The sequence below is a fragment of the Dendropsophus ebraccatus genome, chromosome 13, assembly GCF_027789765.1.
Source record: "Dendropsophus ebraccatus isolate aDenEbr1 chromosome 13, aDenEbr1.pat, whole genome shotgun sequence".
NCBI classification, from domain to species: domain Eukaryota; kingdom Metazoa; phylum Chordata; class Amphibia; order Anura; family Hylidae; genus Dendropsophus; species Dendropsophus ebraccatus.
Genome location: NC_091466.1, coordinates 13,809,007 through 13,833,975, shown reverse-complemented (window position 1 = coordinate 13,833,975; position 24,969 = coordinate 13,809,007). Strand labels below are relative to the sequence as shown.

General features: G+C 42.3%; 1 protein-coding gene across 2 annotated transcripts in view; it reads left to right on the top strand.

Annotated features, from left to right (window-relative positions):
- The window catches only part of VANGL2 (VANGL planar cell polarity protein 2), an 87,882-nt gene that overhangs the window by 58,805 nt on the left and 4,108 nt on the right, over window positions 1-24,969 (top strand). For both annotated transcript variants that reach the window (XM_069950324.1, XM_069950323.1), the window contains 5 exons: window positions 10,669-10,942; window positions 12,083-12,206; window positions 15,162-15,766; window positions 17,715-17,848; window positions 24,703-24,838. In XM_069950324.1, coding sequence (XP_069806425.1) covers window positions 10,872-10,942; window positions 12,083-12,206; window positions 15,162-15,766; window positions 17,715-17,848; window positions 24,703-24,838 — 1,070 coding nt within the window. In that variant the 5' untranslated portion in view covers window positions 10,669-10,871. The remainder of the gene's footprint in view (window positions 1-10,668; window positions 10,943-12,082; window positions 12,207-15,161; window positions 15,767-17,714; window positions 17,849-24,702; window positions 24,839-24,969) is intronic.

The following is a 24,969-nucleotide window of genomic DNA, read 5'->3' as shown; positions in this document are numbered from 1 at the left end:
GTAGTTGACATAACAACATGCATTTACTTCTCTGGATCCAGCACAGGAGTCTGCTGTCCTTCTTTCCGGTTCCCCAGCTGCTTCTGGGTCTGAGCGGGGACCCGGGTCATGACGTGTCAGCCAGTCAACGCCCGTAGCACGATCCCGCCTTGGTGGCTGACTGGCTAAGCAGGGCTGACACATCACAGCCCGGGTCCCCACTCAGACTAGGAAGTGGATGGGGCACCGGGAACTGGAGCTGGGGACAGCAGACTCCTGCGCTGGAGCCAGGGAGGTAGGTGCATGTTAAAGGGGCACAAACAATCCAGTGCCTGTTCATGGGGCCAGCTTTACAATTGATTGAGCCTTGTAAAACACCAATGGGCAGGATCGCTTGTTCCCTCACTAAAATCTTAAAAGCAAAGATTATTTGGAGAGAGCACTCCTGCCGACAGATGGGCACAGGATGTGTGAAAAGTCGGGGCCCTATTACAGGGGATGATTATCGTGCGAAAAATCATTATATCGTTTGAATTTTAACGTTAATCGTTCTGTGTAATTGCAGGCAACGATTGAAAAATCGGTCACATGTCGTTTATGATTTAGATTAGGGATGGTCCGAACTTGCTGGGGATGGTCCGAACTAGCTCTCGGAAATGATTCCCGCTGTCTGCCCGCTCCGTGGAGAGGGTGGATACAGTGGGAGGACCGCCTGGAAAACTAAGATACAGCCATAACCATAGGCTGTATCCCAGTTTTCCAGGCGGTCCTCCCGCTGTATCCACCCGCTGCACGGAGCGGCCAGACAGCGGGAATCTGATGCAGAGATTTCAGGTTCATACGAACACGAACCTCGGAAGATTTGGACCATCCCTAATATAGATCTGAACCTAAAATTATCATTAATCATTCGCTGTAATTCCACGTTCGTTAGATCGTTAGTTAAAAATCGCTCATTTTAACAGCACCCTTAGTGTCCATATATACGTAAACGCTAACATAGTAGGCATATGAGTGATCCTTTTGTTCTTTGGGAGATGAGCTACTGTCAGAGCAATCTGGCAGCAGCCTACCCCACTTCTCTTCTGATGCCACGTGCTGTGTATCCAACATGTCTGACGTATCTGTTGGGGGAGAGTTGGGAGGCCCCATACACATCAGATGATTGGCGGGGTTGGGTGATACTTATATAACATGTCTGGCCACCTGTAGATTGTAATCCTTTTATCCAGCTTCACACGGGGGCTGTAACTCTTGCATAAATAATGCCGCCTAGGTGTTTGCTGTGTAATCTGCAAAGATTGATCCAGGTCTCTTTAATCTTTCGTTCCTAACACTGGGACTGGGAATGTGATGTCACGTTTTGAGATATTGCATCATCATATATTACTTTTGTGTGTTTTTTGGCCTTGTATACTATTCTGTGCCCCCATCTTTTGGCGGCTGGTTTTTCAGGGTCCTGTTAGCCCGTGTTGGACTGAAGTTCTTTTGTCTCTCTAAGCTTTTTCATGGTCGTCTCCCTGGAGAAACTTGATCCCTTTTTCTGAACAATGGAAGAAGAGTTACAAAATAAAGAATTTTTTCTTCCCCCCCCCCCTCCAGTTCCACTCCTTGCTCGCCCTTCCTTCCAGCCTCTCCACCCTGCTTCTCTCCATGCATTTGCTTGGGTGAATTTTTCTAGGCCTTGCTGCCATTACCTTGGAAACCAACGGGGTGCTTATGGGGGAGGGTGGGAGAGATGCGCGGAGACCAGGCCTTTTGGGTTTCCATGGTAATAGATGCGAAAAATCTGGTATTCGGGACAAAAGCCTTCACTGACTGCAGCATCCTGACCCTGTCCATCCAAAACCAGTGGCTGGAAGCAGGACATGATTGGATCTGTATTTTTTCCGTCGTGTTTCTATGGTCACCAAGCCTTGTCATATTGTCCCTCTGCTGTTCACGGAGCACAAGATGTCACTTCAGATGTCACTCAAACTTGACAATGCTCAATGCTGGTTTTTAAAGGTGCCGTTTTTTTTTTTTGTTTTTTTTTTTATAAGTTTCCAATTTGACCAAGTCACATGTAAATGACAGACGGTAGGGGACATTATATGGCACCTCCTGTAGTCAATAGACATTAAGAATTCTATGGTAGGAAAATCCTAAGGGCGTTCTTATAGTTTCCCTTTAGTGTGGCTGCCCCAGATCCCCAAAAATTGCATGCAATGTTTTTTACAGGTCCATGGACATAAATAGGAATAGACTAAAGCTGTCCCAATTACGTTTATGGGAGATGTTACTGGAGGGACGAACGCAACTCGAGCATGCTTGACTCCAATCAGCATTTGAATACCGGTGGCTGAAGAAGTTGGATGCAGCCCTAGTGGGTCTGGTAAAATATGGATTAATCTATAGACTGTCTCCATGTTTTCCCAGATTCCTTAGGGCTGCATGAAACTACTTCAGCCGCTGGTATTCAAATGCCGAACAATCTGACTCGAGTTTTGCTCTTCTGCTGTACTCTGCTCTTTTGGTCGCTCCATAGGAATGAATAGAGATGCGGGTCACATGCTGACCCCCGGGGCTCTATTCTCAACAGAGCCAGCGGGGTCCGATATGGAGATCGCCAGGGGGGTTCAGTGGACGGACCCCCACAATCTCCTACTTTTTCCCTATTCTGTGGGTAGGGGAAAAGTGAATTTTTTCCTGAAATACCCCCTTTAAGCCTAGTGGTGAAAATGTAAACTATAAAAAATATGTAATGTTAGGACTTTAATGGAACAATGGGTCAATTTTTTTTTTTTTTTTTGGCATTATATTTTTGATGGCCTATCTTTACAATGAACAGACAATAAAAAATTAATGGCAAAAAATGTCTGATAATGTTAATGAGAAAAAAATGTGGCAATCATTGGTGACTCGCGATCCCCTACGATCAGCCAATCGGGAAGGGCGCAGGAAGTTGGTAGAATCGGATACTGATAGGACATTAATAATATAATCCCAGAATGCCCCTTATAGTGGTCAGATGATCACATTGAGGTTTGGCTGCTTTTCTGGTTTAGGTCTCATTGGCAAATTGGGAGGAATCTTAAATGGGGCAACCATTTTAGTAACTATATTTGGGTGAAAAATGTGTTTATAGTAGATTACAACCTTACGGGCAAACCTGCTGGGCTAGCACTTCTGAATGCGAGATGTCTGAAGGAGTTTTCATATCTCAAGCATGTACTAAGGGGCAGAGAGCGATCACTCCTTTGTGTGGTCCATAACCATATCCAGAACTTATTGACCTTACCCAAGTCTCTCTCGGTTCATCCTGTTTGATGCTTCCTGGTATTCTCCTACTCTATGGTTGTCTTATAGTGATATCTGACCCTTATATGTGACCTCAGTCTTCAGGGAAACATTCCCACAATGCAAATAGTTGTGAATAGGCCTCTGCCATAGAACTATAGAGAGTACACAAACCCTTCCGGAAAGACCTGATTCCTGCAGCCTCATGACACACTATACTATACTAAGCAAGGATTGCCCATAGGAATTTAATGGACTGCAACGATTAGTAAACAGGCTGATATTTCTATCAATTCAGATGCCTTTTTGTCCTGTTTGGCACAGTATATAGGAGCAGTATTAGGCTGGGTTCACACATAGTATATTTCAGGCAGTATTTGGTCCTCATTGCAACCAAAACCAGGAGTGGATTGAAAGCACAGAAAGGCTATGATCACATGAAGTTGAAAATGACCGTCATTTAGGGTACGTTCACACTTACTGTATCTGCAGCGTATTTTCTGCTGCGGATCCGCTGCAGATTTCATCTAAATAACAGAACACAGCAACAAATCTGCACGATCAAATCTGCTGCGGATCCTGTAGGTGTGAACGCACCCTTGATGGCAAATATTTGCTGTTATTTTAAAACATTGGCTGTTGTATTGAAATAATGGCAGTTATTTACTGTTATATGATGGCCATCCACTCAATTTCAACATTGTGTGACCAGATCCTTTCTGTGTTTTTAATCCACTCCTGGTTTTGGTTGCAATGAGGACCTGACATGAGGACCAAATACAGCCTGAAATATACTGTGTGTGAACCCAGCCTTATAGTAGTTATCTTCTTGTATATAGGAGCAGTATTATAGTAGTTATATTCCTGTATATAGGAGCAGTATTATAGTAGTTATATTCCTGTATATAGGAGCAGTATTATAGTAGTTATATTCTTGTATATAGGAGCAGTATTATAGTAATTATATTCTTGTATATAGGAGGCAGTATTATAGTAGTTATTCTTGTATATAGGAGCAGTATTATAGTAGTTATATTCTTGTATATAGGAGCAGTATTATAGTAATTTTATTCTTGTATATAGGAGGCAGTATTATAGTAGTTATTCTTGTATATAGGGGGCAGTATTATAGTAGTTATATTCCTGTATATAGGAGGAGTATTATAGTAGTTATATTCTTGTATATAGGAGGCAGTATTATAGTAGTTATATTCTTGTATATAGGAGCAGTATTATAGTAGTTATATTCCTGTATATAGGAGGGAGTATTATAGTAGTTATATTCCTGTATATAGGAGCAGTATTATAGTATTTATATTCTTGTACATAGGAGCAGTATTATAGTAGTTATATTCCTGTATATAGGAGCAGTATTATAGTAGTTATATTCCTGTATATAGGAGCAGTATTATAGTAGTTATATTCTTGTATATAGGGGCAGTATTATAGTAGTTATATTCTTGAATATAGGGACAGTATTATAGTAGTTATATTCTTGTATATAGGAGGGAGTATTATAGTAGTTATATTCTTGTATATAGGAGGGAGTATTATAGTAGTTATATTCCTGTATATAGGAGCAGTATTATAGTATTTATATTCTTGTACATAGGAGCAGTATTATAGTAGTTATATTCTTGTATATAGGGAGCAGTATTATAGTAGTTATATTCCTGTATATAGGAGCAGTATTATAGTAGGTATATTCTTGTGTATAGGGGCAGTATTATAGTAGTTATATTCTTGTATATAGAGGGCAGTATTATAGTAGTTATATTCTTGTATATAGGAGCAGTATTATAGTAGTTATATTCTTGTATATAGGAGCAGTATTATAGTAGTTATATTCCTGTATATAGGGGCAGTATTATAGTAGTTATATTCCTGTATATAGGGGCAGTATTATAGTAGTTATATTCTTGTATATAGGAGCAGTATTATAGTAGTTATATTCTTGTACATAGGAGCCAGACAACCATTTTGTAGGCTTAGGGTACAAACCCACTTGACGTATTTGCTGCGTGAATCAGTCTTAAAAATAAGCAGGCAAAACGCAAGTTGGCTTTATACGATTGTTCTGCGTTAAAATACGCAATTGCGTATTTTTGAAGCGTGAAGCTACATGCGTTTTTCGCACAGGTTGTTAACAACTGATGCTTTGCTAACAACAAGCTTCACGCTTCAAAAATACGCAATTGCGTATTTTAACGCAGAACAATCGTATAAAGCCAACCTGCGTTTTGCCTGCTTATTTTTAAGACTGATTCACGCAGCAAATACGTCAAGTGGGTTTGTACCCTTAAACTTAAAGAACATATATCACCCACTCTACTTGGCAGCTCATAGCTACAATTAAGGCATGGAAGAAATCTTTGGTCAGTGTGAAGAAATTGACATGTTTTGAGGTTTTTTGTATGGTGATGGGGTGACCTACACTTGTAACATGCCCTACATTATGGTGCTGATGTTGACCCCCTGGATTGTGACTATAATAACTATTCCTTTGTTCTTTCTGAATTGGTGACTTTCCCAGAGGTTATAGGGACTCAATCAAGTGTTCCTTAACCAATGAGACGTAACATTAAATCTTTTATAACTGACCTAATTCCTTTATTGTGGTTTCCATGTGGTCACCATGTAGCCTGACAGGGCTTGTAAGTATTATTGGAAGTAGCCAAATGTCTTGGTGAGCCGGTAATGAATACTGAGCATCTAGATTCTAGACTAAAAAAAAAAATTTTTTTTTTTTTTTTGTCCTTTTGGACCTTTTTAATTTAGCGGTGTGGTATAGCCCTACCCAATGATACCCCAATGTAGCGGGCTAATGTATTCTTGACCTTTTTCAATTAGAATTTTGGAGACTGCTCACATTAAAAACTGTCTGCCTAGTAACAGATCTACATCCACCATCTACATCGAGTTCTGCCCCCGGGTACACGGAACAGATGTCACCATCCAAATTTAACAAGTTCCCTTTTAATCCAGAAAGTTGGCTACCTTTTATTTAAGAATGTGAATTACTCGATGGTTTTGGCACAAAAACAATAGAATAATGATGGGAATCTGCAGCGATAATATTTTTTGTATTTTTATATTATTCGTCTTTATTGACTGTCAAACGAAATCGACAAGAAAAATACCGCCAACTGTTCCTCGCAGACATGTTGAGCATCTTTAATTAATAACCCTCATTAAGTATTCCTGGCAATTTATAAACCGTGGGAGCTGAGGCCGTTTTACTGTTTCGGGGAATATTCTAGAGCCAGGTAATCAAAAATAGATTTTTTTTTTTTCCATTCGGCTTTACTCTTGAATTTTTATTAACTCCTCGAAATGACTGGAGTGACTGACTTGGCCATAAATTATGTAACACTTACGATGTCCCTATGTGTGTAGTAATTTAATCGATGCGACTGATAATGTTCAGTAGTGGTAGCACTACTGTTTTTATTTACTTAACCCTTTAATTTTCTAGTACTCTAAAGGCCCTATTACACAGAATGTTTACAGCTTTACTTGCCAGTCGTTCAGGCTGATAATTGTTCAGCGTAATATCCCATGTTGAAAATCAACGTAGTAGCCCATGTTGAAAGGCAAGGCCGATTGTGGTCATTCAACATATTGAAACATCACGATGTGTGTAGCGTTGATCTGCAACGCGGCGTTCTGTGTAATAGGAGTGGCATGTGCTGCAATTGACTTCAATGAGCAGCCTGGGCGATCTAAGGATCATTCGGGCGCCCCCTTCTGCCTATTACTTGATCGCTGTCTGTTCATAGTGCAGCGAGCGAGGAATGAGGGGGAAACAAGCGCTGAGCTGACAGTCCAGTGCTTGTTTCCCCCAGAGCATTTGTCCATTTAATACAGCCTTAAAGGGGTACTCCAGGCTATGTGTATTTTCAGTGTACAGCCGGTGAGGGGGTGGATATAGAAGCCGACGGTCAATTACCTCTCTGGTTCCAGCGCCGGGTCCCGAATCGCGCCGCCCCATTCTCACGTCCGGCTGCCGCTTCCTGGTCTGAGCTGCGGCTTGAGACGTGACCTCTCAAGGCAGCTCAGCCATTCAGCAGTCGTAGTGGAGTCCTGCCTCGGCCGCTGAATGGCTGAGCTGCCTTGAGAGGTCACATCTCAAGCCGCAGCTCAGACCAGGAAGCCGTAGCTGGACGGGAGAACGGGGCGGTGCGATCCGGGACCCGACGCTGGAACCGGGGAGGTAAGTGACCGGTGGCTTCTATATCCACCCCCTCCCCGGTCGTACACTTAAAATACACATAGCCTGGAGTACCCCTTTAATGCTTCCCATAGATTTAAGGTAGAGATTAGTGAATCACTCATCTAAACAAAGTGAAGCGCTTGGTTTGATCTGCTCCTCAAGCTGTGCCCGTTTATACTCTTGCACCATTCATTTTTTTAAATGGGTGAAGGGGGAGCCGCTGCCAGACAACTCTGGCATCTGAAAGGAGAGCAAAATTATTTGGGCACTGAAAATTAACATGTCTGATCCTTCACCCAACATATACATCAGTTATGGCAGTTAGCTGATCTCGACACGACGGTTTAGCGCCGATTGTTTTTTTTTTTCTCTAAACATTTATGGGGGCTTAACATGAACTGTTGACTACCCATATAGGTTAGTTGGCCACTCCTGTACTAGTCCTATGAGAGACATAGACACACAATGAATGTTTGACGAAAAAGACTATTTACATTGGTTCTTCACAACGGAATTCCGCCAGCTGTGCGCTTTCACGGACGCGCGCCTTTCCGCCAGCTGCATAGACACCATTCTATGGGCCGGCTGATTTCGCATTCTGCCGAAAGAATTGGCATGTCAGTTCTTTAAGCAGAATGCGGAATCAGCCGGCCCATAGAATGGTGCCTGTGGGACCGCCTGTAGGAGGGTACGACAGCGTATCTCTTTTCCCCCAGCTCTCGATCAAATCCAACTTCATTGCTTCATTATAGTCTAAGAAGAAAATGACTTGGATGCTCTGCCGACCAAGGAGTAGAGCACTGTATCTCCGGATCGCAGTGGGTCTCAGGATTGAGACTTGGTGCTATCAGTAACTTTGGTGGATGTGTAATGCTTTAAAGCTGCTTATCCAGAGTTAGGAAAAACACAGCTACTTTATTGCAAAAACAGCACCACCCCTGTCCTCGGGTTGTGTGCAGTATTACAATTCTGCTGTATTTACTTCAGTGGAGCTGAGCTGCACAACCCAGACCAAAACTGAAGACAAGAGTGGTTCTGTTTCTGGAAGGGATTACCCCTTTAAAGGGGTTATCCAGCGCTACAAAAACATGGCCACTTGCTTCCAGAGACAGCACCGCTCTTGTCTCCTGGTCAGGTGCGGTTTGCAATTTAAGCTCCATTCACTTCAATGGAACTAAGAGGCAAACCCCACCCAATCTGGGGACAAGAGCGGTTCTGTCTCTGGAAGAAAGTGGCCATGTTTTTGTAGCGCTGGATAACCCCTTTAACCATTGGCCTTGTATTTATCATGTGCCTATTTTTAGGACACCTGACAGTTAGGGTCAGTTCACACGGAGTAAAACTGACGGATTTCCGTGGCGGAGAATCCTGCCAGCCTCCGTATCATACTGGCAGTCTATAGGAGGCTCGTGTGCCTCCTCTGCGCGGAACAATGGACATGCCAATTCTTCCGAACGGAGAGAGGAGGCGCTCTAGCCTCCCATAGACTGCCAGTAGGACATGGAGGCTTACAGGATTGTCTGCTGCGGAATTACGCCAGTTTTAGTCTGTGTGAACTCAGCCTTAGTCCTTCATAGAGACCTGAATGGCAAATCTAGTTATCGTAACTCCCTTTCCCCTCCAATATTGCTGCAAACCTAGATAAATAATTCTGAGGGTCTGAAACAGAACAATTACTCCAAGACTGAAAATGTATCGGTCTGAAATGTGCCGGCTATCGATGCATTATGTTGATGGTGTGAGTGCCTTTCACTATGTAAATTGAGTAATGAAGTGGATGTAACGGAGATGGTGCTGGACCAAGAGATAGTAGATTTTTTTTTTTAAATGATCCTTCTAGCTAAATGGCTGCTACCATGCTATTTTAGTCATCACCCTTAACGCTGTCATAGATTATTTACCATCACTTAAGTATGAGGAAATGCCGATCACGGCTCCTGTTTGCATTACCCAATGAGATTGGCGTTTTTAGAGAAAGACGAATGTACAAGGTAAACAGAACGCTGAGAGTCACAGAAACTTAAACAAAAAGTTGCCCCGGGGGTGGTTGATCTAGTAAATAAGGTAATGAGTTTTCCCTTGTTGGCTCAGGATGAGAGGAAAGTCTCCTATCCAAGGGTGAGTTCTGCAGGTGGTGGGCTCCCGCATGGTTCCCACCTCCATGTTTGAAGTTCTTCTTGATGGCATGAACCGGCGTAACCCGACAGACTCCGACATGTACCTTTCCTTATTAGTACAGCATGAAACCCCATCATCTTTTAATGGTTCCCAGGTGTCTGTAATTTCTAGGATCCGCATCCAAGTTTTATTCATTTATCTCATACATTTAATTTTTTTCCTTTTTTTTTTCCTTTAGTTCTTTGTATATTTTTATATTTTATTTTTATGAATATTTTGACCTTATGATTATACTGTCTTATCTATCATCTAAGTCTAGTCATAAAGGGGCAAACCAGACAAGTAGCCGAAGGGGGTTTCCACCTACATTCCATATACTGTAGACCGGTTGACATTGATGTGGTTCAGAGATTTGGGAAAGACTATGGACTTTTTCTGCTGACAATTTTTTTTTTTTTAATATGTTTTTGTTTCTATGACTATGACTGTGAATATGAACAAAGACGGCGCGGCACTCTGTAGAGTACCTAAATCTGGATCAGGGGGTTCCACAAGGATTCAGGTGGTCTTATGTCTATGGCGGCCTTCCAACAGCAGATGTCAGGGGACATCAGGATCAGGCATACGGATTTAAGCTCTGCTCAATCTGTTTGCTCTGGTGGTGGCTAACCTTTCCAAATCTTGTAGCGTTTGTGTGACCGCTATCTGCTGGCCCCCAAACCCTTGGTGGACTTCTGAGTCCCAAATGTGAGATCATGGCCGGGACAGGAAAGATATCTGTTGGCCGAATGACTGTTTGGCCAACGGTTATTAAAGGGGTTATCCAGAGCTACAAAAACATGGCCACTTTTCCCCCTCTCTTGTCTCCAGATTGGGTGGGGTTTCAAACTCAGTTCCATTGAAGTAAATGGAGCTTATTTGCAAACCACATCTGACCTGGAGACGAGAGGGGGATAAGTGGCCATGTTTTTGTAGCGTTGGATAACCTCTTTTAAAGGTCTATAGGCACCGAGAGATTTGTGGCCGGCTTTTGGTGATTCTTTGGACAACTATTTAATCATTCTTTTTTGTTTTTTTAGGTCCCCTTTTTTTCTTATGAGACGGACCAAGACAGCCAATCAAAATAGAGTCCCTCAAGGTGAAGGTCGATTTTCTGACGGCGCCTTTTGGCCTAAAAAAGCCTGTGCTGAAAGAGGCGGCAGCAGTTCTGGCTGCAGTTCCGGGTTCAGGGAAACCGAAATCTGTAAACGTGGATCGCCACAAAGGCCGTTACTCTGAAAACATGGACAACGAGTCCCAATATTCTGGGTACTCCTATAAATCCGGGCAGTCCCGGAGTTCACGCAAACACAGGTGAGACTTTCTGTTCTGTTCAGAATTTCAATTCCTTTTAAAGAAATTTGTACGTTTTGTTCATTATCTTGGTCACATTTAAACTATACCATATAAGTTTATGGATGTTATAAATGGCCGCTGCCTTTCTCTACACCTCCAGTTACTAATAGGCCTACTTGGAAGTCTCATTTTAAATCTTGTAACGCTCACCTACAATCTGGAGCACTGCCATTACTTCTGGTGATATCAGCGGTATGGTTGCGTCATGGTGCTATTGCTTGGCACTCGTAAAGCTTACCTAAGCCAACCAACGCCCTTAAGGGGCAAGTATGACAAACAACCTATTGTCAGCTACATGGCAAAATTTTAACTATAAAGAATCTCTTAAGAGATTTTTTTTTTTTTTTAATCACTTTGTTCACTTTCTGAACATATCCCCTGGCTAGGATTCCTACCAGTCCACTATTATATGTTGAGAAACCTGGAAGTAAGTGTTCTTTTTCTCTGCAGCGCCACCACAGGATAAACTGAGCATTACAGGGTGTCCATACCTACCAATGGATTACTTCTGACCAAGCTAAAGACACTCTTTATAGCCATCCCCTAGTGTGGCCTTAGAACGACCTAAAAGAATATGTACAAAATGGTTTTCTAAACCACTTTATAGGGGTATGCAAAAAATTTTCTTTCAAATCAACTGGTTTGAGAAAATTATATTGATTTTGTATGACATATTTAAAAATCTAAAGTCTTTCAGTACTTGTAAGCTGCTGTACGTCCTGCAGGAAGTGGTGTATTCTTTCCAGTCTGACACAGTGCTCTCTGCTGCCACCTCAGTCTATGTCAGGAACTGTCCAGAGCAAGAGCAAATACCCATAAAAAAAACACTCCTGCTCTGGACAGTTCCTTACATGGACAGAGGTGGCAGTAGAGAGCTCTGTCTCAGACTGGAAAGAATACACCACTTCCTGCAGGACATACAGCATCTGATAAGTACTGGAAAACTTAAGATTTTAAAATACAAGTAAGTTACAAGTCTATATAACTTTCTGACACCAGTTGATTTTAAAGAAAAAGATTTTTGTCGGAGTAAATCTTTTAAATTTGGTTTAAATTTTTGCTATTTTCAGTTATTTTATTATTTTTTTCTTTTTTCAGAGATCGAAGGGAAAGACATCGGTCTAAAAGCCGGGACGGCAGCAGCCGAGGAGACAAGTCGGTCACTATTCAAGCCCCCGGAGAACCTTTATTAGACAATGAGTCCACAAGAGGAGAAGAAAGGGTAAGATTGCTATATAAGTGTGTGTGTGTGTATATATGTATGTATATATATGTATGTATGTATGTATGTATGTATGTATGTGTGTGTGTATATATATATATATATATATATATATATATATATATATATATATATATATATATATGTGTAATATATATATATGTATATGTGTATATATATGTGTATATATATGTGTATATATATATATATATATATGTGTGTATATATATATATATATATATATATATGTGTATATATGTATATATATATATATATATATATATATATATATATATATACTGACAAAGGTTGCTAGACGGCACTGTGTAGGCTCTGCGGCTCAGGTGGGTGCACGAACTCAGGTAGCCAGACCCAAGCTTCCGAATTTCCAAATAGTCGAATGAGGCGGCACTCCAGTATAAGTGATAAAATAGTGGTTTTTATTCACCCATTGGTAAGCAACGTTTCAATCTCTCTTTGAGATCTTTTTCAAGGTTGCTTGAAAAAGATCTCAAAGAGAGATTGAAACGTTGCTTACCAATGGGTGAATAAAAACCACTATTTTATCACTTATACTGGAGTGCCGCCTCATTCGACTATTTATATATATATATATATATATATATATATATATATATATATATATATATATATATATATATATATATATATATATATATATATACACACAATTTGTATTAGATGTAAATCATATACACACACGTGGGTACATTTTCCATTTTTACTCCTGCGGAGCATTGTTCAGCGATGACAATGCTCATTCAATCCTAAAAACATTGCTTCCATCATGGGATTTTCCATAGTCTGTGGCAAACAACCACTTAACCCATGAACCTCCTACGCAGGCTATTCTGTATCCCCATTTGATGACTCCACACTGTCCTGCAGAGCATCGCAGCCATTACCTCCTCCTAACGCCTGACTGGACCTATGGCTAATGATTCTCCAGGATTGGTAATTAGCAGAAGGGCTTATTGATTATTTTGGCCCATTAATCGCCTCCCTGTCACCGTCCTATAAGCGGCCACACTGCAGGGTTAATGTGAGCAGGCAGCTGGGTGTGTAAGGGAGACGTGCCCCGGACCTGTGCATCTCTGGCCGCTCGCCAGGCAGAGTTAATGAGCTGATCCACAGTCGCAGCTCAGTGCACAGGGTAATTGTCAGGATTTTGCTATTGGGCCGTGATGATGTCATTGTTTCCCGGTCGTGTCAAGGGCAGGAAGGTACAATGTGCTGAAGCCATGAGCCTTGCTGTGGGAACTACATTATCCCGCTTCTCTCTACAAATCTACTCCTCTTAGCTCCATTACATAAGGATTTGTAAAGGGGGGAAATATCTGGACCACCCTAAGGAGTGCGCACAGTGTCCCTTCTGTGTTACTGGGACTCCATTCATCTCTATAGCACTGACGGAGATGGTGGAGTACAACGCTTGGCTATCAGCAGTCCTATAAAGAGTGGTCTTCCTGCTAATTCACAAAAGACCCTCTTTCTCGTAATCGGTGGGATCCCAGCAATTTGAATACTTGTCTACGTTATGGATAGGTGATACGTTGTATTTTTGGGATAAATTAAAGGGGTACTCCGGCAAAAATCGTTTTCTTTAAAATCAACTGGTTTCCGAAAGTTTGTAATTTACGTCTCTTTAAAATCTCCAGTCTTCCAGTACTTGTCAGCTGCTGTATGTCCTGCGGAAAGTGGTGTATTTTTTCCAGTCTGACACAGTGCTCTCTGCTGCCACCTCTGTCCATGTCAGGAACTGTCCAGAGCAGGAGAGGTTTTATATAAGGATTTGCTGCTGCTCTGGGCAGTTCCTGACATGGACAGAGGTGGCAGCAGAGAGCACTGTGTCAGACTGGAAAGAAAAAACTACTTCCTGTGGGACATGCAGCAGCTGATAGGTACTTGAAGACTGGAGATTTTTAAATAGAAGTAATTTACGAATCAATATAGCTTTCTGAAACCAGTTCATTTGAATGAAACAAAAATTGCCGGAATATCCCTTTAAACCTTTTAGAAAATTTCTGACCTGTCATAGTGATGAGTCAGAAGTTATGATCGGTGGGGGTCCGGGTGATCGCCCCATGGGTTATATAGTTACATGTGTCCATACATTTCAACCTATTATGCTGCAGGGATGATTCATAGAGAGGCAAAACAACATGAGGAAGAAGCTATTTTTTCTCCTGTTAGGGAAAAAAAATCTTTCTGATTCCAAATGTGTCAATCAGAATAAATCCCTTAATCAAGTCCCTTCTTAAAAATCTAGTAACCATACCTTGTAATATTTTACACTATATTCTACCCTTCTAAATATTTTGTAAGTTTGCCATCACTAGCAGAAAGCTTCATAGTGTCACTGCTCTTACAGTAAAGAATCCTTTTCTATGTTGTAGATACCTTCTTACCTTTAGATATAGCTGATGCCCCTTGACATAACTATAGTTCTAAGGGCGACCCCGGATATATTTACCCCTAGTTAAGTCACAGATTGGCAGATTGGTACTGCATAGATGGAGCTGCATAGATGAATGTTGGCTGGAATGGCCAATTTTGCCTATGTCTCAATACCATTGTTGTAAATTTGGCCAGTGTCTTCCAAGAAGATTCATTCCAAAGGTTCCATGTTTGACAGCCTGGGATAATACATATAAGTTATAACATAAGGTGTATACCAAGGAGTGGAGCCAGTGAAGGTGAGAATAGTTCTCTCCAGATGAATCCAAACTCCTCCCACAATGAGAACGCTCTTTATTGTGTAATTGGCCGCCCTCCCGATTGACAGGACACAACTTGTTCCGTCACTTTGTTCTAAGAAATTCAATACTCTTAAAGGTAACGCAAGATAGAAATGTAATTTACAGAAAACATAATTCAAAAAGATGGAATATTACTGAATCTCTAACGTATCATATATTTTTCTCCAATTCTTAGGATGACAATTGGGGTGAAACCACTACAGTTGTCACTGGGACTTCGGAGCACAGCATATCCCACGATGACATCACACGTATCACTAAGGACATGGAGGACAGTGCTAACCTGGACTGCTCCCGGCACTTTGGAGTCATCATTGGTGGAGCTTTAGCACTCATCTCGTTCCTGACCCCTATAGCCTTTATGCTGTTGCCCAAAATTTTACCGTGGGATCTGGAAACCTGTGGTACGCCTTGTGAGGGTCTATTTATCTCAGTGGCCTTCAAACTCCTCATCCTCCTCGTTGGCAGCTGGGCACTTTTCTTCCGTCGCCCCAAAGCTTTCTTCCCTCGGGTTTTCGTCTTCCGGGCTCTGATCATGGTCCTCATATTCTTGCTGGTGGTGTCCTACTGGCTTTTTTATGCAGTCCGTATCTTGACTACGGCGGAGAGGAATTACCAGGGGATCGTACAGTATGCTGTATCACTTGTGGACGCTCTTCTCTTTGTTCACTACTTGGCTGTTGTCCTGCTGGAACTAAGACAACTCCAACCTCAGTTCACCATCAAGGTTGTCAGGTCCACCGATGGAGCCAGTAGACATTACAACGTTGGCCACTTAAGGTAAGTCAACCACGTGAAGAGTGACTAATAATGCTACTGTCAAGGTTGTTTAAAGGGAAACTCTGTTGAAGAGTAGCTTTGAGTGAACCTGTCAAAATGTTCGGGTTCGGCAATGTTATTTGGGTTCGGATGACGTTGCCCAACCTGGACATTTTGACAGGTTCCTACAACACAACTGAAGATGAAATTCTGGCTAAAGCCTAGAATTATTACCCCTATAATCTTCTACCTGCCACCATAAAAAACTGTTTTGCTTTCAATGTATTAGATGAAATCTGCATTGGGCATGCTTGAGTACGATGGTCAACCATGCTTGACGGAGAGCATAATCCCAGCCAGTTTAGTCTTGTTGTTTATGAGCAGTGATTGAACCGTAATAGTGAATCTTCTATGGTGGTGGATACAATCGCAGCACCGAAAACAATACTTGTTATAGTCGTAAATGATGACATGGATTACATTACGTTTCTTTTTTGTGGTCTGTAATTTGTCAGCAGAATACGTTTTTAGGTTGTTAAAAGGGGTTGCGTAACCTCGGGGGAAATTTTTTACAAACTATAGAAAAGCCGTAATGTGAAATAAATAATAGCAATAAGTTGGACAATGAGAGGAATGTGAATGAACCTGAAAGCAAACGTAACCCATAATTCTCCGAGTGGAAGCAAGGTTATTCTCATTCAATATGTCTCCTCACATCTTATTTTCTAGATTGTGGACCCATTTTTGAAAAATGTTAAAAAAAATTGAAAAAAAAAATCTTAATAGTAGTTATAACATCATGGTTTTTCCATTTTCGAATGGGAAATGCACTTCACAATACCAAAAAAATAAAATTAAAAGACTTTCCATGGCTTAAATCTGTTAAAGTGCCTTCAACTTTTTGATTTATAGGCATAAAGGTTATTTTATGAGAATTTTGACACTTTAATATATACCACTGAAGTTTAAAAATAGTTTAGCATTTAGTTTGTGCCTGTGACGTACATTGAAATGAGGGAGCTTCATAGTGATGAGCAAAATGGGTCCCCATTATGGTGCCAGCATTTACCCACCAAGTCTTTCTTTGCATTTCTATGACCCTTTGGGTCCTATTACACCGAGCAATTAGGCCCATTGGGGCAGATATCGCTCTCTGTTATAAAGACAACAATCAGCCAAGGTGCTGATCATAAAGTTTAAAAATCATTGGCTGCCGATTGCTCATTGCTCCATATAATAGGAGGTGCACTTTCTATATAAAGCTATACTTACCTCTCCAGGATCCCTGGTGTCCTTCTGGCTTCTCCCCGTGGGGCACTTCTGACACATCTTGGTCAGTGATTAGCTGAGCAGCCTGTCGCTTCTGAGGCGCCAGTGGCGGCTGCAGGGAGAAGCCAAAAAGAACACTGGGGAGCCTAGAGAGGTAAGTATAGCTGTACAATAGATAAAACAACCCCAACTTGCAGGTAAATGAAGAGAACACCAGCAGCCTATACATAAAATACTATGAAAGTATGGCTGGTGGGTACAGCTCGGACCCTTACAAGTTTGATTTTAGCTACATTGTGTGTACAGCTTTATGTCTCTGGATATCATCAATCCCAGCTTGCTTGCCTCACATTGAGGATGGAGGTGACTGCAATCCTGGATAAGCAATTGTGTCAATTAGATGACCCCCTTGCTAGTGATGGCATGCACGTTTGTCGGGCTGCAAAACTATTGGGCTAGATGGTGTTTGATCCTTCAATGGACCAATCTATATCAACACCCCTACTGGGTTGGTGCATTTCCCACATAAGTGGAAGCCATATTTGTTTCCGCTAGCTTTTTGTACTGTTTTGCTTTTCCTCATTGGTTCCTGTGACCCTCCCGTATTCTCCTTGTGTCTCCTACTTACCTCTCCCCCTACACAGATTATATATTTTTTGTTTTGCTCCTGGTCCTACCCTGTCTTGTTTTCCTCTCACAGTATCCAACGAGTTGCTGTATGGATTTTGGAAAATTATTATCACGACTTCCCTGTCTACAACCCTGCTCTCCTGAACCTGCCAAAATCCATCCTGTCCAAGAAAATGTCTGGCTTCAAGGTCTACTCCCTCGAGGGTGAGATGTTAATTCCCCCCCCCCCCCCCAGAACTCCCTGGTTATCTCCTTAATGTCTTCACCTGATGTCCTCTAACCTGTGCTATATGATCCTGTGTCACCATTGACTTTGTTTGTGGCCCGTAATGACATTTCTTTCTTTATGATGATGATAAGTCCTGCTGAGATGCCTGCCAACACGAGGCACTAAACTTCATGGTTTCCTAATCTTGGTTTTATTGTACTGTTCACATCTATCCGTTGTATTGTAACTGGTAATTCAGGTTTGGATGATGATTTCTGCTCATCCTAATCTGTGTATATTGGAAGAACCGGTGTCTCGCAACTCCTTTTTGACTACCCAATGGGTTACTGGTTTATCACTTCTCAACGACTGTATTCTGTTGACTGACGGATTGGTCGCATCTATTGATCTCTGGTATTGGAGTTTACAGGCAATGCTTCGTAGGTCTTTGTTGTAAAATCTGACCTAAACACTTAATAAATCTATCAGAAAAATTCAGATCAAGTTAAAAAAAGGGGGGGGGGGGCAACAATGTTGGTTTTTGGTTTAGTAAATCTAGGACATTGTCTTCCAGATATGTAGAGGTGGCCATATATATCTGATAAATGTCGGCTGAACTCACAGATTTCTGTGGGACAGACGAGAAAAAAAACGAGGAATCGGCCATGTTGAAATGTTTGATCCTTTTGGAGGAGTTTGGCAGCAGCTTGCTTCTCTTTTCCCTCTAAGGACACATGCACACTTGTCTGAGCCATTTGAATAGGGAAGATTTTTGAAGGAATAACTTTTAGATGAATGGGGAAACTCCTGTATAATGTATGTGGTCGTAATTTTGTTAAACGTAGGTGTATAGGCTCCTACACACATTAGGTAGGACACATTATGGTAGGACTGCCTGACTGTCTAATGCACAGGTTTAAAACTGTGGCCCTCCAGCTGTGGCTGGAAAGCTTTGGCTGTCCAGGCATGATGGTAACTGTAGTTTTGCAACAGCTGGAGGGCCACGAGTTTGACACCCTCAGTCTGATGTGTATAGGAGCCAACTGACTCTCTCCTGAAAGATTGTGTTGTGGAAGAGAAAAATTGGACATGTTGGATCTCTGCTGCCCGATCCTTCTGTTTCAGGGATATAAGTCACCACCAGAGTTATCGGGAAGTTGCTTACCCCACCTGAACACTCAGCCAAGCTTTAATGTCTACGGTGTTATAGAGAAGGGGGTCTGTTGGACAACCTTTTGGAGTATAAGATTTGGTAGACTACTTGAGTTGACTTCTTTCAACCTCTTAAAGGGAACCAATCAACCCAATTGGCTCCCAGAAGCGCTGTATAAAGCTCCTGCAGCAACCACGGAACGTAACGGCTGCAGCAGGAGCTTTATACTGGAGAAAAAAAGTTTTATTCTCCGGGCGTGTGACAGACACGGACAGGAAAGTAGTCATCTGGGTGGCTCCTTGCCCATACACTATCTAGTCACCGCGCTCTGCCTGTCAGCGCGCTCGGAGAGGATGAATGACAGGCAGAGAGGTCCATTACTGGCCTCTCTGCCTGTCAATCATCCTGCGGGGCGCGCTGACAGGCAGAGTGTGGTCACTAGATGCGGACGGGGAGCCGCCCAGATGACTACTTCCCCGCCCCTGTCTGTCACACGCCCGGAGAATAAAACTTTTTTTTTTCTTCTCCGGTATAAATCTCCTGCTGCGGCCACGGGCAGTACGTGCCGTGGCTGCTGCAGGAGCTTTATACAGCGCTCCTGGAAACCATATCAGCCCAATTGGGCTGATTGGTTCCCTTTGGAGTGACAACATGTATGAATTAGTGTGGTATGTAACACCATGTACCAGATGATACAAATAATCCTAGCAATAAAGATAATATTAACAACAATAGGATATGCTTAATAAAAAGTGTTTATTTAGGTGACACCTTCACCAATATGTACAAATATTTACAAATGAGATCAGTTATAGAAAATTATACAAAATTATGCACACTGTTGTGCCGTTCTTTCCCTATGTCGGGATTGTCCAGTACAGTCCAGAGCCTTTTTTGGTCTATCAGCTGTAACCAGAAACTTATCAAACAACTCTACACCGTGATGGTAACACCAGCTAAATTACTCTTTCCAGTTTCAATTTATGAGTATAGCAGTCAGTCACATCAATCACGTTTCCTGTAGTGTAAGTTAATGTTAGTCCAAATAGTCATATACATGTGCCATGTGCCTCGCCCAACGCGTTTCAGTCACTGGTAACCGTGACCTCATCAGGGGCGCCGAGGCTAATTCAAGACTGTGACAATGTAATACAGTTAGGTATAATACATAGTACACATATCCATAGAGGACTGTTATTCAGGCACAGCGTTATGGCTACTCACTCAAAACCGTTATCGGAAGCAGTAGGAGGGATGATCCTGAGTAGCAGTGGCTACCATAAACCCTGTAGAAAATGCATATGTGGCTATCAATATTGGTATACCGATACCACCATTTAACATTAAGAAAGGGTAACTATACTCACAGTTTTCCCTCTCTGCTTGTATTTCCGAGTGAGTGCGCAGTGTTTCTCGGGATATCTACCCAGAGAGGAGAAGTGATAAGCACCCTCATAAAGTAAGCAATGTTACATACTATGTGCTGAGTCAGTAGGGAACTTACATAGCTGTCCTGTGTAAATGTGAGCCTGTCCTCCCGCGGTCCTGCAGTGGCAGATAGACGGGAGCGCTCGCGGCCGCACACTCTAGTTAAAGGGCCGCGCGGTCACTGCGCGTCTGACGTCATCAGGCCGTTTGGGAGCGAGCCAAGCTGTAATCACTCCCCGTAGACGCCCTTAGGGGAGTGATCACTCACTGTTGGTAAACAGAGTAGTGATGCGCCTGGATAGCGGCGCTCTCGCGTGCCCGAGATAGAAGCGGTGTACAGGAATGATGTGATCCTGTGCTACTGCTGATCGGCTTTTGGAGGGTGAGAACTGGTCGATCTGGGCGAATGTGCATAGGCCAATAATTCAGAAGGTCATGAGGCTATAAATATGGAAGCAAGGGATTGGATTTGATTAAATTTCGTTTACAAACAGTATTAGGTAATAGTGATAGGTAATAAGTGAGAGTGTGCCTAAATGCATGGCTACATCTCAAGTAGTGTACCTGCCTAAGTGAATGCAAATGTGCAAGGTATAAAATGGTATTATGAGGACCACCTCATCCCTCTGTGTAGGAGAGGGAAAGGAGGTGTCAGGGGAGTATAATACCATACAGGGATTGACTAAATACATTAAGACGGTGGGGTCTATCATTCCCTACCAATCCCTACACTAGGGTCCCTACAGCCTAGGTGGGGTGGCCGACCCTAAAAAGGGCGGTCCCACGCTAGTGTACCCTAACATACCCTATTAGACTAATTGGGAGCCAGCTCCACTATCTTGTAGAGGGTCCACTAGGCCCTTCCCTGACTACCTAGGTTCAGCTGGTAGTGCCTGGAGGTGAGATATAGGGTAAAATTATGGGGGGAAGGATAGGAGGGGAGGGGGGGGGGGGGGAGGAGAGTGTAGAATAGGAGAATGATTATTGGGGAGAGAGTGGGGGATTTTTTATATAAAGCAGGCAAACTTAAGTAATTCATTAAGCCCTTTCGGTGCTACAGTCTGGAGTGTATATGTCCATCTTGTTTCACGTTGTAAGAGTGATCTGTCCATATCCCCCCCTCTAAGCGATGGTTTGAGGCTATCAATTGCTATAAATCTCATGCATGCGGGGTCCCCTCCATGACATTTGCCTACGTGTGTGGCTATAGGGGTATCCCTTTTGTTCCTGATGTCACCAATATGCTCTAAGATCCTTCTACGCCAGGGCCGTAGTGTCTTTCCCACATATTGCAAAGAGCAAGTGCAAGTAGCCAGGTAGATAACCATTGTTGTACTACAATTCATATATTACCCTATATCTCACCTCCAGGCACTACCAGCTGAACCTAGGTAGTCAGGGAAGGGCCTAGTGGACCCTCTACAAGATAGTGGAGCTGGCTCCCAATAGACCCCACTGTCTTAATGTATTTAGTCAATCCCTGTATGGTATTATACTCCCCTGACACCTCCTTTCCCGAGCGCTCCCGTCTATCTGCCACTGCAGGACCGCGGAAGGACAGGCTCACATTTACACAGGACAGCTATGTAAGTTCCCTACTGATTCAGCACATAGTATGTAACATTGCTTACTTTATGAGGGTGCTTATCACTTCTCCTCTCTGGGTAGATATCCCGAGAAACTCACTCGGAAATACAAGCAGAGAGGGAAAACTGTGAGTATAGTTACCCTTTCTTATCGGTATACCAATATTGATAGCCACATATGCATTTTCTACAGGGTTTATGGTAGCCACTGCTACTCAGGATCATCCCTCCTACTGCTTCTGATAACGGTTTTGAGTGAGTAGCCATAACGCTGTGCCTGAATAACAGTCCTCTATTGATATGTGTACTATGTATTATACCTAACTGTATTACATTGTCACAGTCTTGAATTAGCCTCGGCGCCCCTGATGAGGTCACGGTTACCAGTGACTGAAACGCGTTGGGCGAGGCACATGTATATGACTATTTGGACTAACATTAACTTACACTACAGGAAACGTGATTGATGTGACTGACTGCTATACTCATAAATTGAAACTGGAAAGAGTAATTTAGCTGGCGTTACCATCACGGTGTAGAGTTGTTTGATAAGTTTCTGGTTACAGCTGATAGACCAAAAAAGGCTCTGGACTGTACTGGACAATCCCGACATAGGGAAAGAACGGCACGACAGTGTGCATAATTTTGTTTAATTTTCTATAACTGATCTCATTTGTAAATATTTGTACATATTGGTGAAGGTGTCACCTAAATAAACACTTTTTATTAAGCATATCCTATTGTTGTTAATATTCCCTTTGGGGTGACAATATACATTAGACGCCTGTGGGCTGAACTCTTCCTCGATTTCCCCCATACACACCATGGCTGAGGCGAGGCAGAAGTACCCCTCTGCCAGATGGCTCTGGGGTGGCTTAACGTTCCTGGGAAGATACAGATAGGGCATGTTAAAATCTATTGAAACCCAACTTACCCAAGCTGTCTCTTCCCCCGAACCCAGGAGGATAGGCTTCTGTACATATTAGATAATTGCCAAGTCTTACCAAAATCTGCACATTTGCCCGACAATCTGATGTGTATGAGCAGCTCTGTAGGCCCTTATGACCCTATAAGACTTTGGATTGCTTAGTTCATATGCTGGTCACAGTTCTTGGATCCTTTAGTGGTGACCAAACTGACCAGGTGGAGTTTAATTCAATCACATTCCTTAGTGGTGAGAGAGGTCACTGTCTATTGGATGCATAGGCTTCTATAAACCGGCACACTGGATCCAATTCCCTCTTTAGTCGTGGGAACGTTCTCCTTATAGCATACAGTGCTGTGACCATATCTGTGGTTAGCACACAAGTCACAGCATCACGTTATACTATACATTAACACGTTTTATAGAACTTTAACAATCCTGGGGGGAAGGGGCCTGGCTGCTCCCACCCACTTCATTTCTGTGACCTTCTTGTCTACAATAGTAGAAGCAGTAATAAATCCTTTGACCTTTCTAGGTCTCCTTCCATTGAGTAGCAGCTGGGAGGGGGCTTCTCTTTTATTATAGAGTGTGCAGAATTCCACCTCCTGAAATCCCGGCCCCTTTAGGGCACTGTGAGTTGAATATCAAACCATGAATTTCTGAAACTTCAAAGCTCTCCTGTCACATGTGTCGAGGCTTCATTAAGTTTCTTTGCTGACTTGAAATATAGGTTGACGGCTTGGGGGCTGCTTTTTATATATTAAGTCCACTTTAACTCCTTCAAGTATTGTAATCTGAGTCTTACTAACCTTCTGGTAGTAATATACCTGATTATACAAATACAAAAAAAAAATAATATATCATATTGGCTTGAGTTTTAAGCTTTAAGCCTGCATCTGCTGTCGAAAACCTTGTAACCATAATAGACTTTAGAGGGATCTTGCGTGTTTGGCAACACCTTTTTAAAAGAGATGGTGAAGTTACATTATTGGGGAGAGGTCATCCTTGAATCTTGCCTTCTAGACTATGGTTGGGGATGGACGTAGCGAGCTCCATGCTACTTTGATTTTCAAAAAGTCACCACTCCTATAACCAAAAATCATCTTGAGAAGATCAGCCTAGATCCGTTCTGGATCACCGTTCTGTAAGCAGCCATCTTGGAGCACTCATCCTAACGGTATGAGGAAATCTCCGAGACGTGTAAAGTACAAGAGGCCTCATATTTCATGTTTGAGACTAAATCCCTCCTCCCAGCTCTCGAAAAGACATAAGAAGTGGTCAGTTTTCTTGGAAATGAGATGAGTTGTCTTGGAGGCAGCCTTATGATGTGCTCAGCTGTCTGACTCCTTATCCCAGGAGTTTTCCGTTTCCTTAGATGACTCTCACCCAGATTGTTGACTAGAACACGTGTAGTCCATTGATATATATATAAAAAAAAAAGAATTTGGTTAGAAATTCACAACACAATGGATTTCTCAATGTACTGGGGGAGGGTGGCGGACCCTCAAGGCTTATCTTGTATAATTGCTAGTTGTTGCCGTTTTCAAAGTATTCTTTTAAAAGTTGGTCAAAAAGTTCAGTAGGTCAAACACATTGTTAATGGTGACTCCATCTCCCTCTAATACCCTTATATGTGTGTAACATACAAACGTCTCCATCTTCTCAGCATCAAATCCTCATCGCCTTCTTTCCGAAATGTTCTTTAGTTGTTTTTACTTTTTGCCAGTTCTGACTTTCTTTTTTTTCTTTTGTATATAGAAAATTCTACCAACAACTCAACAGGACAATCGCGGGCGGTGATTGCTGCGGCCGCTAGGAGAAGAGACAACAGCCACAATGAGTATTATTACGAAGAGGCCGAACATGAACGGAGGGTGCGGAAAAGGAAAGCAAGGTACCTCCACAGTCACTCCACGTTGCTTCTTCTAATATTGTGGCACTGTTGTTTTTTGAGCTTGAACCAGATTGTGTAACTAGTTAATCCGTATACAGATTAAATGGTGTTCGTTCACAGGTTTTCATTGT